The sequence below is a fragment of the Aquarana catesbeiana genome, linkage group LG05, assembly GCF_042186555.1.
Source record: "Aquarana catesbeiana isolate 2022-GZ linkage group LG05, ASM4218655v1, whole genome shotgun sequence".
NCBI classification, from domain to species: Eukaryota; Metazoa; Chordata; class Amphibia; order Anura; family Ranidae; genus Aquarana; species Aquarana catesbeiana.
In genome coordinates this window covers 588,610,974-588,625,400 of record NC_133328.1, presented here as the reverse complement: position 1 = coordinate 588,625,400, position 14,427 = coordinate 588,610,974, and the positions used below count along the sequence as shown (strand labels likewise).

Here is a 14,427-nt window from a genome sequence, read left to right as displayed (position 1 = left end):
GAAGAAAATGGTGATGAAGGGCAGCACACTATTTGAATATATTCTTCCTTGAGACACATTAATAAATAAGGTTCTATGTATTCCAATACTTGGGCATTTTGTTTTCTGTATTTATTTATATAGCAAATTATGCAGTACATAGGAGATTCATGTCATTTCCTGAGCCCTGATGGATCTCATGGTCAATATCATTACGACTAAGGCTCTAAGGTTGGAGCAGAAACGCGTCAATTCTTTTATATGATGGATACTTTGTCTTCATGGATATTTTAATAAAGCTTGAACCATTTTATCACTCAAGTCTTTGCCAGATTTTCTAACGCTCTGATGTTTGTCTTTTGGTATGTACAGCGTATAGCCTGGTATAGACTATTGTGCCTGTCCCAGTGCGCATTAAATTTAGGAGTCGCAGCACCACAAGTTTTCCTTTTATGGTCCATGTGCTGGGACCACACAATGAGAGCACTCTTGGCACACAACGTCCTGCTGCTGTGAATGCATGTCTGTGGTGGCTGGGTGTTTAAAGCCCACCATTTGTGCCACCACATATATATGCATTACATGGTCAGCAAAAGGTTAAAATCCATATGTTCAGTTCCACATTATATTTCAATTTTTTCTAGCCTACTCCTATTAATTTGAATAATCTTGAAGATTGTAAATTTACTTTGAAGATCCCTGCTACCCCCACACTACAGATCTGCTGAGAGGAGGAGTTTCAGGCGGTGGAGTCACTAGATGTGAGGATGCATGCCTAGGCTACATTCCCACCGGTGATTAAGGTCAGTGCAAATTGTAGGGTCACTTACACAGCAGCTAAGTGCAACAATGATCACTGCTTGAAGCAGGTTGTGTTTGCCCAGCAGCAATCACCACAGGTAATCGCTGGCTGTGCAGAGAACTGTGGCTGCCAGTGACCTGTTATTACAGTGAACATGGCCAAGGCTGAACTTAACCGCTGAGAACCACAGCAGAAATCAAGATGCTTGCCGCTACAATTTGCACCGGACTTGGTCACAGGTGTAAATGTGTCCTTACAGCTGCAGACAGCCCTGGCTCCTTTCAGCCTGTCATTCAGTTGTACAAGCAGAGGCACTACCGCTGATACTAACACCTGGGATCTTGCCTGCTGGTATCCACAGTACACTTTGCTGCACCATAGACCATTTAGGAATGTGAGTTGGGCCTAAAAATATGGGCAACACTTCAACAACCCATTCTGTATCTGTGGTCTTTGATAAAACTAAGAAATGGGCTCTTAGTATTTCTTCACATGAACCAGTTCTGTAGTATACCAAATTATGGTAAATTCAGGCCCGAGTAATTAAATACTGCAAAAGTTAATGCCAAGAAAAACAGAAAAACAAATCCAAGGATTATAGAGTTCAACGTTGTTAAATTCAAAGTAATATGTTTTTATTTCCATGTATACCCTTTGACTCTTGTCTGTGCTTTTACTGCCAATACTGACTTTTGACTGAACAGCAAATGTTCCTTATATACAAGAACACAGCTCCCCTTGTGAGCTGTTCCTCTTATAAGTAGAAGCCTTTTCTTTCCGGTGAAGTGCGCTCTTACCGAGTGTTAAGTGTATTTGGAAACATAACAGGCAAATGTAAACCAACCACTGCAGGAATAATGAGCCTTTTAGCGGACGTCTTCAAATTTAAAGGATGATTGCCATTTAATTTATTTTCATTCTTATGTGGAGTTTGGTATAATTGTCCCACGTTGCTGTCATTTCTCAATGGGTTGAGACCAAACTAGTAGCACTTGACATGAAAGGGCAGTTGACACTGTGCAGCAGTGTGTAATCCCGACAGGGAGCATGAACATAAACACAGGACACGGCCTGGATGACGGAACGTTTTTCATCTGATACGGGAACTTCTATTACTCTTATGCTGCAGCCTTTTGTGTTATTTAAAGAATTCCTTATGTCCAAAGATCTTACTTCAAGTTTTCAGATGTTTGTGATAGTCGCTAAGTATTTTAAAACTTTCAGCGAAGGTAAATAAGACTTTTAGACAATGCATTAAATAAGGATGACTGAGGGGGTATTGTTCCCATTCGTCATATGCTTGAAGGTGATTGCTGCCATGTGCCTCATGTCCTAGGTCAGTGATGGCAAACCTTGGCACCCCGATGTTTTGGAACTACATTTCCCATGATGCTCAACTACCCTGCAGGAGCATCATGGGGAAATGTAGTTCCAAAACATCTGGGTTGCCAAGGTTCGCCATTACTGCCCTAGGTGGTATTGCCTCCTATACTTTTATATGCCTAACATTTTAGCCTTGATGCATGAGCCTCCGGTGTTTAGGTGCAGGCGGAAGGCATAGGTGCACCATCCACCCCACTGTCAGAAGCCTGTAAAACTCTTGGGCCCTGTTAACACTGAATCGACACGAAAGTCACGTGACTTTCAATCTGACTTCCATGCGACTTTAATTAATAGGATCCGAGCTTGAGATGAGTGAGACTTTGACCAATCAAAAAAATTTCTTTGGTTCTGGTATGGATAAAACCTCAAGCCAAATTTTATAAAAGACAGTGTGAGGTCCCCCCCCCCCCCCCCCCCCAATTCATACCAAGCTCCTCTGGTCTGGTATGGATCTTGAGGGGGAGGCCCATGCCAAAATGTATAAAAAATGGAGTCCCCCCCCCCCCCCCAATCCATACCAGACCCAAGCATGCTGCATGCTCGAGCACTCGCTCCACCCCCCCCCCCCTTTTCCTGGCCTGAGTTTAACAGGCTGCCGGCAGTGGGTTGGACGGTGTATCTGTGCCTTCCACCTGTAGTACCTATACACCAGAGCCTCATGAACCAGGGCTAAATGCCCAGTGTGCATATGGCCTAAGGGGTACTGCTCTCATGTGTTAACAGCAGACACCACAAGATGTCTCATTACATTTGTTAATCAGAAAATGCATTCTCCGTCCCCTATTGAATATGAGTGGGTTGCAAGGTCATAGTTGCTAACATTTTAGCAAAAATTTCATGGACACCATACATGTGCATTAACTCAAATAGGGTTTATGCTGTGATCCTGGGACCCAGCATTGGTGGCACAGAGAGCCAAGATATGAGATCGTATTGGCAAATCCAGGACAGTTGGCATCTATGCATTGGACAGTGAAAAAACAGGTGATGAGTCTTATCCGTGTGGCCGAGGATATCGGGCCCCATAGGAACAAAGCGGAGCTACTTTCAGAGAGACACTTACATGGAAGGGCCTAACTTGTAATGTGTACAGCTATTAATAGGGACAGCAACTTGTGGAAGGCTGTGTAACCTGGATGCAGAAATATGCTTGCAATTTATGTTGTATGCCCAAAAGCGCCCCTGTGCATGAGTCCAAGAAACAATGTACCAGGTGTCAGCACCTTTATAATTAACAATAGTGTTGCATGGAGTGTGTAATGACCGCTTAAAAAAAAAGGGTCCTTATAAAAGCTGAAATCCCAGGATAAAAGGAAAATCCCATTGAATCTAGTTATTTATTTATGTGTTTTTTCTTAATCAAACTAGCACACACAAATTTGTCTTTTATTGAGCGTCTTATAATCCCCTGCGCAACAGTTCTCTTACTGGGAGAATGGGTGCAAAGACTACGAGCCAATTGTTTGTTTTTTGTTTGTTTTTTTTTGTTTTGTTTTTCCTTTACACTAGCTGAGGGACCGATTTAGTGTGCTGTTGCTAATTCAGTGTCCAATCAGTGGCTAGGGGCTGGATCTTGGAACTTTAGAATCTCTTTATCCCATTATTGTACCAAAAGGTGGAAAATTGGCAAGTAAATTTTATTAACAACTTTGCAAATTCTTCTTTTTTTTTTTTTTTTTTTTTTTTTTACTAGGTGTAGTAAAATGTTTACAGAATGAAGTGTGTGAGGTTTATTTTTCTAGTTTGTGAAATGTAAACTTCTTGTGTGGCTTTGTAAACTGATTTGTGGATATCTTATTTTACAGCCAGCTATGGAACAAATCCAATCTGCAAAGGTTGTCTGTCATGTTCAAGAGACAATGGCTGCATCCGCTGCCAACCCAAACTGTTTTTCTTTCTGCGAAGAGAAGGGATGAGACAGTACGGAGAGTGTTTACATTCCTGTCCTCCCGGATACTACGGACTAAGAGCACCTGACATGAACAGATGTTCCAGTAAGTCACTCTATTATATATGATTCTATTCTATCTGACCCTAAAATGTAATCGTACTGGAATGCCGATGTCCAAAACCCTTAGGTTTACTGTGTGCGGTATTTTGTCCTGCGGTAGAGTCTTGTGATGTCGAATGGATTGAGCTTTAATGTGTATGTCCAAATTTACCCCAAAACCATTCCATCCCTCAAGCATGTCCAAGCATTGTTTTTATTTATTTTACCTACTGTAGCGCACAATTGACTTTTTATTACCTCCCATTGACCATATCTCAGGGCTTGTAAAATTGTTGTGGAGGATTTTGCTGGCAAATCTGTTCCTGTTGACTTAAGTCGGCCATAGATGGACTGAATTTCGGCTGGTTCAGCAGGGACTGGCCTAGATTCAAACTCTCTATGGGCAAGCTGATTTGTACCGAATCTTGAGTACTTGGGTATACCAGCCTGTCCATTTTTGTTTGCATTCCATGACTGCCAGCAGCTATAGTCATTGTGTTCTGCCGGCCAAGAAGGCGCTGCGGGAGGCATTCTGCCTAAGAGCACTGAATGTGTTGATGGGGGGGAATCCAAGCAATTTTTTTTTTCTTTCCTTTCCTTTTTTTTTTTTTTTTTTCCCCAAACATATTTCACCTAGGCAAATCAGTCATTGAGTTTCCAATTTTGCAAAATAAAATATTGCCAAAAAAGAAGTCAGTCATTTCTCAGTGAAAAAAATTTGCTAAATCACTCTGGTCATTCCTCTTGGTAACGCAGATAACTTCTTTATTAATGAGCGTGCTAAACACTTTATCACAAATGCTATAAACCAATGTTTCTCAATAGCCCTGCCATGGACTGCTGCCAAGCTTCAAACTTCCTCCTGCTGGGTCTCAACTTGATATTTTTTAAGTGTGCCAGTTCTGTGTCGGCTTGACAGCTACAGCTGTTACATTCTCTGCAGTGCTGTGCTGTTTGATTACAAACTCTGTGCCCAACTTTTAAGGGGGTGCCTCCCTCACAGTTTGCTATACCGAGTTTTTGAAAAAAGCATGGTGGTGCAGAAACCTTGAGCTGTAGCTGTCAAGCCATGGTGGGGGAGCAGTTAGTGCTTGGACAAGAGAGATACGCTGCCCATGGGGGAGGTAAGAGGCGCAAAGTACTGCACCCTCCATGCTCCACATCTGATGCTTGGTGTGACTTAGGACACCGAGTGTAAGTGGGCACACTGACCACCATGCAAGGATGTAAGGGGACACAGTCACCACCAATGTAAGAAACGCACAGACTACCATGTAGGGGAACACACTGACCACCAATGTAAGGGGGGGGTACATGGTCACCAGTGTAAGGGCACACAGTGACCCGCAATGTAAGTGGAGCACTGACCACCATTGGAGTACACATTGACCATGGGTGAATGGGGGGAATGCTGATTGCCAGTGTAAGGGGGCATACTGTGCATTTACTATCTGTATAAGAAGGCATGCTGAGTGCACACTGACCACCAACACAGGGGGCACTTAATTTTCACCAATGCATTCTGACTGTTGCACAGTATGCAGTATATTGTACATTACATAGCCCTTCACTGTATGCTCTGTATAATCATATTCTATCATAATCCTAGAATTAATGCGTATAAATCATATTTTTACTGTTGGGAATGGAAGCTTTTTGAAGGTCCTGAAGGTCCAGGTCCTATTCTCACAAAGGTTGGGAACCGCTACGATTATTGAAACTTCCCCATAAAATGCATTTGGTTATTACAAGGATATCCCTTGCTACAATTTATTTTGTACCTATAATTTTGAAATTTCTGTCGCAAGAGATTTGCATTATGATTTTTAAAGAGATGGACAGGGCCTCTTTGAACATTTTATGCACCAAATTCATTGCTAGCTAGCATACAATATGTAGAATAAAGTCAGTGCATGTTGACTCATGGCCTTGTTCCTTGATATGCAATCAAATTCTAAGATAAATTCACTCCTACTGCTTAAGGGCTTCTATAGAGAGGATATGTTTCCATAGATTATATAAAATGAAATAAATTGTAGCGCTAAAACACACATAAAGTTCAAAGTGCATGTAGACGTAATGTCCCAAGTATCCTGGAGAACTGTGAAACCACTTTGCCTTTTGGAATCCAGTTTGGCCCTGCTTTGGTGGACACAGAGGGGACGTCCCGGCCCTGTAGAGGCTCTACCCTTGCCTCCAACACTCTACCACTTTGCCCAGGGTGGCATCAAGCTCCATTGATTCTATGCTCATGGCAGTAGAATCCAACCTCTCTGGTAAGCGTATTCCATCTATTTGCTAAAGTTGATGATATACCATTGGACGGTTGGGAAGCAGACAGGATCAATACACAGATTATTCAACCTCACTGCGGACTGTTGTCCTATTTGGATTATACATTCCCCTTTTTTGGTCACACATTCCCCCCCTTTTTACTTGGGACATTACGTCTACATGCACTTTGAACTTTATGTGTGTTTTAGCGCTACAATTTATTTCATTTTATATTTGTTACCTTTTTGTCGCATGGTTTGTAGCAGCTGTTTTTTGTTTTTTTGGGTAGCGCATTAATCATTCCCCTTCTTATTCATAGATTATATAACATAAAAGACTATATGATCTTTGGGATTTTTCCCACCATCATAGGATGATACTTGTCACATGATCAACAATTGGTACACAGACTAGGGACTATACAATGGGTAGCCTAACAGACAATATTTTTCCTTTTATGATAATCTAAAGTCCTCTCTCTATGATGCTTTAACAAAACTTTTATTATTCTTTAATATATGTTACCGCTCTTAAAAGGCTCCCCACCCCTCAGTTTTACAGTACATGGCATGATTACAAGGGGTACTTCAGGGTGATGTTTTGTGGAAAGCTCTAATTTTACCACATAAATCAGACACATTATTCAAATCTATATTCCAACACATTGGAATGTCACTTTTAAAAATTCCCTTGTTTGTTGGATTATTCATGTCCTTCGTTTCTTAATTCTTCTGTGACCATTTGTCATAAATATCTAGACCAATTTTAGCAGCATCAGAATGTGTCGATAATTTGACAATGGACTAAAAAAAAAAAAAAGAGATATATATAATATAATCTGTGCTCATAAGTTTACATACCCTGGCAGAATTTATGATTTCTTGGCCATTTATCAGAGAATATGATAACACAAACTTTTCTTTTACTCATGGTTAGTGTTTGGCTGAAGCCATTTATTATCAATCAACTGTTTACTCTTCTTTTTTTTTTTTTTTTTTTTTTTAATCATAATGGCAACAGAAACTATCCAAATGACCCTGATCAAAAGTTTACATATCCCAGTTCTTAATACAGTGTATTGACACCTTTTAACAGCAATGACAGCTTGAAGTATTTTGTGGTATTTGTGGATGAGGCTCTTTATCTTCTCAGATGGTATAGCTGCCCATTCCTCTTGGCAAAAAGCCTCCAGTTCCTGTAAATTTTTGGGCTGTCTTGCATGACCTGCCCATTTGAGATCTCCCCAGAGTGGCTCAATTATATTGAGGTCAGGAGACCTGACCTCAATAGAGATGGCCACTCCAGAACCTTCACTTTATTCTGCTGTAGCCAATGACAGGTCGACTTGGCCTTGTATTTTGGATCATTATGTTGGAATGTCCAAGTACGTCCCATGCACAGCTTCCTGGCTTATGAATGCAAAGGTTCCTCCAGTATGTTTGATAACATACTGCATTCATCTTGCCAACAATTTTGACCAAATTTCCTGTGCCTTTGTAGCTCACACATCCCCAAAACATCAGCGATCCACCTCTGTGTTTCACAGTAGGAATGGTGTACCTTTCATCATAGGCCTTGTTGACTCCTCTCCAAATGTAGCATTTATGGTTGTGGCCAAAAAGCTACATTTTGGTCTCATCACTCCAAATGACTTTGTGCCAGAAGGTTTGCGCCTTGTCTCTGTTCTGTTTGGCATATTTTAAGTGGGATATTTTGTGGCATTTGCGTAGTAATGGCTTTCTTCTGGCGACTCAACCATGCAGCCCATCTTTCTTCAAGTGCCTCCTTATTGTGCATCTTGAAACAGCCACACCACATGTTTTCAGAGAGTCCTGTATTTCACCTGAAGTTATTTGTGGGTTTTTCTTTGCATCCCAAACAATTTTCCTGGCAGTTGTGGCTGAAATTTTAGTTGGTCTACCTGACCGTGATTTGGTTTCAACAGAACCCCTCATTTTCCACTTCTTGATTAGCGTTTGAACACTGCTGATTGGCATTCTCAATTCCTTGGATATCTTTTTATATCCCTTTCATGTTTTATACAGTTCAACTATCTTTTCCCGCAGATCCTTTGACAATTCTTTTGCTTTCCTCATGACTCAGAATCCAGAAACGTCAGTGCAGCACTGGATGAAAGATGCAAGGGTCTGTCAGGTGTCCAGAAACTTTTATATACACACACTAATTACAAGCAAACAGATCACAGGTGAGGATGGTTACCTTTTCAATAGCCATTCAAACAACTTGTGTGCATGTTATCATGCCAAAATCACCAGGGTATATAAACTTTTGATCAAGGTCATTGGGGTAGTTTGTTGTCATTATGATTTAAAAATCTGGTGTATGGGCAGGTAAGTGAAGGAGACGCTTAGTTTACTTTTTTTTTTTTTTTTTTAAGAAAAGTGTTTTTGTTTTTCTTGAGTGCAAGGTGAGCACACAAAATAAAAATACTCTGACAGCTGTGACTCTCAGGAACAACTGTTTACAAACAGCCATGTGATTTTCATATCCTAGCTGGTGATCACATGATCAAGAACAATTGATCAACTTCTGATCTCTGGTCTGCCTGGGCAGCTATGAGTGGAAACGTGCTACTCATTCCGGAGTACAATGTTGATTAAAGAGACCCTTAAAGCATGTATTTTAAATGCTTACTTGCAGGGTTTTCCTGTCCATAAATTTATTGACTGCAATGTGCCTTTTGACCTTGCTAGAAAATGTAATTCATCAGTAGCCCTCTTTATCCTTGCATGTTTTAGCCCTCTCCTCTTCTGGGAGAGTCTATATAATCTCTGTGCTGGCCAAGCTCCACTACCCCTATTCTCACCTTCCTAGAACTATAGAGCACAAGTAGAGAACCCTGTAGAGGTGGAAAAGAAAGGAGGGACAGCAACAGGGGGAGGTAGAGGAAGAAAGAGGTAAGCATAGTTCCTTCTTTCAGTTACTGTAGTAGTCAACCCTTCAACTCAGTTTCCTCCTTTACCCCAAAAGGCCCCCACTATACATCAGAGTCTTCATATCAAAAGCCCTTTTTCATAGCCCCCCCCTTTATATCAGAAGGTCCCCCTTGCATCAGAGAATCTCCCTTTACACTAGGAGACCTTACCTCAAAAGCCTCTTCTTCACAACAAAGTCACCTCTTTTACACCATTAATTCTCTTCACACCAGTAGCCCCCCATACACCAGTAGCCCTTCCTTCAAATCAAGTCCCTAAGTCACATTAGAAGCCCCTTTTTATATTAGAAGGCCACAATTTACATCTGGAGCTGGAGAATATTCTTTCTACTGCTGGGACTGCTGTGGCACCAGGCCTGGTTTACAGCAAATGGCAGGGGGTGGGGTGCGGTGGGGTGGAGAAGGTCAGGATAAAAGTAGACTTTAGATGCAGTGTTCTCTCCTTCCTCGCTACGTTAAACCATCTGTAATATACAGTGAAAGAGGGGTGGCCTGGCAGAGTTGCAATCTTTGTCACGTGGCTGTGATTGATGGGTAGATCGCAATGATTGATTTGCTGGCCCCTGTTATAGGGTGTCTCTTGAGTGACACCACTAAATCTGCTGGGGCTGCACCCAGTAGCCATTTTAGACCTTTCTGGTGTGTACACAAATTAGGTTTTTATAGGTAAATAACATGCATCATTTTATAAAATAAATGGTTTGCTGACAGGGTCTCTTTATTGGCCCTTGAATAGTTCTTGATAAAGTATTGAGGTTGGAAACAGATTTTTCAGCTGCCCAAATGCATGCCTTGCAAAAAGCCTGTAAATTTACCATTCAATGCTTACCTATTTATCACTGCTCTGTTCTAGAGTATTGTCCCTCAAAATTCACTGGGAAGCTGACATTTCTGAGAGTGTCAATCTTCTGTGTTCCCCTCCACAGCCCTTACCGGTTCCACCTGTTCATCTACATGTCTTTACAGGTCACTCTATCAATATAGAGGGCAGAAGAAGGAACCACTGAATACTCAGATCATCACTCCCAAAAGTGTTGGTTTCCCAGAAGACCTGGGGGACTAGTCCTCTAGAATAGAGGGGTGTAGAGCGGCACAGGCAACAGGGAAGGTAAGTATTTACAGGTTTATTTTGCAGGGTAGGCATTGGGTCACTTTAATGTGTGCAGTTGCACTTCTTCAGTTTAGATCGGGTAAAGGTGGCCCTTAAGGACCAGAGTTTAGCATTGATGCTCTAAATACGGTTCTACTCTAAAACGGTTTTAAAAAGTGTTAGTCGACTTTTGCCAAATTTCCCAGACAGTGTAATAAGAAAATGTCTTTATGTCACTTTGCTTCAATCATCTTAACCGATCCTCTTTGATGTGACTGCAAGTCTGACATAGTTCACTAATCCTGCCTTTGTTGAGCATTGCGCCGCAGCACATCATTTATGTAATTTTCTTGTAAAGTGTCTGTATTTTTTAGGCATTTTAATTCAGGTTATCATTTGGTCTGACCTTTGAACAAACTGTTGCTGATTATTTGTGTCAAAGTTTGTAAATTCAAACTTGAATCGTAATCATCGGTCTTTCGGTTTGCTGCAGTGGAGCTGAAAAATGAGAAGGGCAATAAAAAAAAAAAAAGAACTGCAATGCAAAGTGGCTCGCCAAATTGAATATTTTAATTACCATTTACCTATCCCACATTCTGCGGTCTCTGGATTTAGTAGCATCTTCTACTGCATTAGCCATCGATTTTAATGTGGAAAGTTTAGTTGATAATCTTTATTGGCTAATTAAATTGTTAAAGGTGCAAGCCTTCAGAACACACAGGGTTCCTTCTTCTGGCTTTAGATATTTTCATTTGAGTTTCTAAACTTTTTAAGTATATTCGTGTTTTTATACATTTTTGTTCCCCTAAATGTTACAAAGGAATACTGTATGCAGAGCTGGACACCCAATGCCACTTCTACACAATTGTCTAGAGCCCTGAGGTCCAACCTGCAGCCCAAGGGGTATTTGTTTCGAAGACCCCTATAGTCAGTAGTAGGAGTATTGCTATGTAAAGAAACTATATCTGTAGTGCACTCAAGCAGTCTCTTTTCTGGAACATGTCTCCAGCCATACCTGCAGCATGCGTATAATCTGGCAGTCTACTATACATGTCTGCAGCCTCTGGTAGTCCTCTGTATCATTACATGTACTGAATATTCTGTGCAGAGCTTTCGTAATATCAGAGGGCACAGCTAAAGCCTCACAGGATGATGACTACTGGTCAAAGTCCAAGGAAATTGTTAGGACCACAAAGCATGGATAAGGCTGAAAAAATAGTTATTTTATTTTTGTTGTCACCAGTAAACTTCACAACCATACAAGGCAGATCTGAAGAGGTTACATTACCCTATTATACTACCTCAAGTACTTGATAAGCTTTTTTTAATATAAGGGAAGGTGCAACAAAAGCTGTCTCATAGGGAAGAATGTACAGCTTTAAAGGACCTGCCTCTTGGTCCAGCTGATCAAAACCACCATTTTATGGATTTCATTGCTTTGCCTTTTTTTTTTTTTTTTTTTTTTTGTTGAAATTGCAAATTTCAATTGTTCAGTCAAATTGCCAGCTTTGGGGCCTTAACCATCAACAGGTTCTAAGACATTAAATGATTCTTCGCAGGCACCAGCCAAATTCAAGGTTTAAGGCTGTGTCTGAAGCTGATTAGCGGATGAGAATCATCTCCAATTCAGAGTAATACTATGTTGATGCATAAGAACCATGGTTTCAGTGTGTGTGAACAAAACATTGGTATCACATTCTGTCCAGTGACTTGATGTGATGTACTAAATAAATACATTTTTAAACAAAGCCTTCTTTGCTGCTCAAAAGTGTGTATATGTATGTGTGTGTGTGTGTGTATATGTATATGTATGTGTGTGTATATATATATATATATATATATATATATATATATATATATATATATATATATATATAATATAATTTTATGTGTATGTATGAAGAAAAATCCTCTAAAATTGGAAAAAGCCTTGGGGAGTTTGCAAATGGTTATTTCAGAAGTTCTATATTTCTTAGACACAATGAGACCAGAATGATTTATGCAATAGACCAAAAGTGCGAGGATTGCGCTGTATGAAATGAGTTCCAAATGCACACGGCTGTAACTCCATATGTCTGCTGATAGTTTGCATTGATGCTGAATATAGTGTTACAGAAATGAGCCACAAATTCCCCATAATGTACCTGATTTATAATGTGTGCGCCCATTGTTCCTCCAGGTAGAGTATGTGTTGTGGCAGAAAGCTTTTCTATTTTTCCTGACCTATTTCCAGTCTACTAAAAGAGGATAATATGGCTATATTTTATTGAAGGAAGAACTTGGCTAAGCCCTATTTATAACTTAACTGGTCATATAACAGACCAGTATTGGAAATACAACCTTTTTTTTTTTTTTTTTTTTGGGAGGGGGGGGGGGGAAACCTGTTTATGTTCACTGCATGTCATAAACAGTGGGACTAGTCAAAACTTAAGATCTGTGTTTGACAAATACGACAAACGAGAGGAGCAGTCAATGATGGTGTTAGGAGGCCTAGCATGGCTCCTGCTGCCACCTAATGAACTTGAAGCAGAACGCCAGACAGTTATTAAAGTCAATAAATAGTTATGTATTCATAAAAAAATGGGGACACTAGTTCTGGTGACAACCAGGGATTCCCTCACTTTGGAGTGATTTCCTTTTGCTTCCTATTTTGGCTATGGGACAGGAAGTTAAGGGAAATCTCTGCTGTGGGACGCAGATGGCAAAAAAAAAAAAACTACAGAGGTTAGAGCTCTTCATTTGCCCAAAACGGGGGGGGGGGGGGGGGGGAGTTTTACTTTCTAGTTTTACTAAAATCATAGATTTGCCATGCTGTTGGCCTTCTGTACCATGTTGATATGACTCCTAGTTGTCTGTTTCTCCAGTTTCAGTATGCCATTGCTATTGTGGATTTCTTACACAATTCTGACTTCTAGGCCAACTTTCTCATCTGGCATTTGATCCTTGTCGTTCCTTTATACTGTATTTTTTTTGGTTCCAAACATTAAGCTCTTGTTCCCTCCTGGATACAGCCAGCAATTCCTTGCTCCCAATTACAGGGCTAGGACACGGCAGGGTTGGGGTGGTGTTCTTTTGACAAAGGACTTTAGAGTTTTAACTTACTTGAGAATCTATGAAGCAAGAGTTGAACTTTTTAGCTCTGTTAATGAAGGCACGGTTGGGAGTAACCAGCTGGACTAAGGAACCAGCGGAATTACTTCATATGCCTGCGAGGCTTGCCCTTTACTATTATTTGGGTCTGTGGGCAACATAGTGTTTCTAGTGTTATAGTGTTGATAGTGTTTCTCAACTGGTATTGGCCAGCTCAGTAGATAGTTTAAAAAAAAAGGCCTGGATTCTTTCCTAAATGTACATAATATAACTGGGTACTAACATTTTATAGGTAAAGTTGATCCGGGGAAAATCCCCTCTCGGGGGATAAGGAAGGATTTTTTTCCATTGCGGCAGCAAATTGTAATATGCTTTGCTAGGGTTTTTCACCTTCCTCTGGATAAACTGTGGGTGAAGGATTGTGTATATTAGATTGTATGATATTTTATATATATATATATATATATATATATATATATATATATATATATATATATATATATATATATATATATATATATATATATATATATATATATATAAATTTTTTTTTTTAGTTGCACTAGATGGACTTGTGTCTTTTTTTTTTTCAACCTGACTAACTATGTAACTATATGTAACCTTTTTTCATTTAAGGCAGTCTTTAAAAATTATGGACAGTCTCGAGGCACCCCATTCTAAAATGTAGAAACTATTCTAATAGTTTTTATATAATGCAGCAACATTCACACACGTAGGACACCCAACGTTAGAGGTGATTTATTCTTCCAAAGCGAATACACTTTTGCAAACTGGTACTGACTAGTATTCCAATGTTTCTCTTCTCCCTCAGTTTTTCACCATCATTCAGCTAATGTGACCCC

The 14,427-nt window shown here is 40.2% G+C and overlaps 1 protein-coding gene across 1 annotated transcript in view; it reads left to right on the top strand.

The window, feature by feature from the left end:
• RSPO2 (R-spondin 2) overlaps window positions 1–14,427 on the top strand; it is a 194,272-nt gene that overhangs the window by 115,021 nt on the left and 64,824 nt on the right. The window contains exon 3 of the mRNA XM_073632151.1: window positions 3,970–4,158. Within this exon, the coding sequence (XP_073488252.1) occupies window positions 3,970–4,158 (189 nt within the window). The remainder of the gene's footprint in view (window positions 1–3,969; window positions 4,159–14,427) is intronic.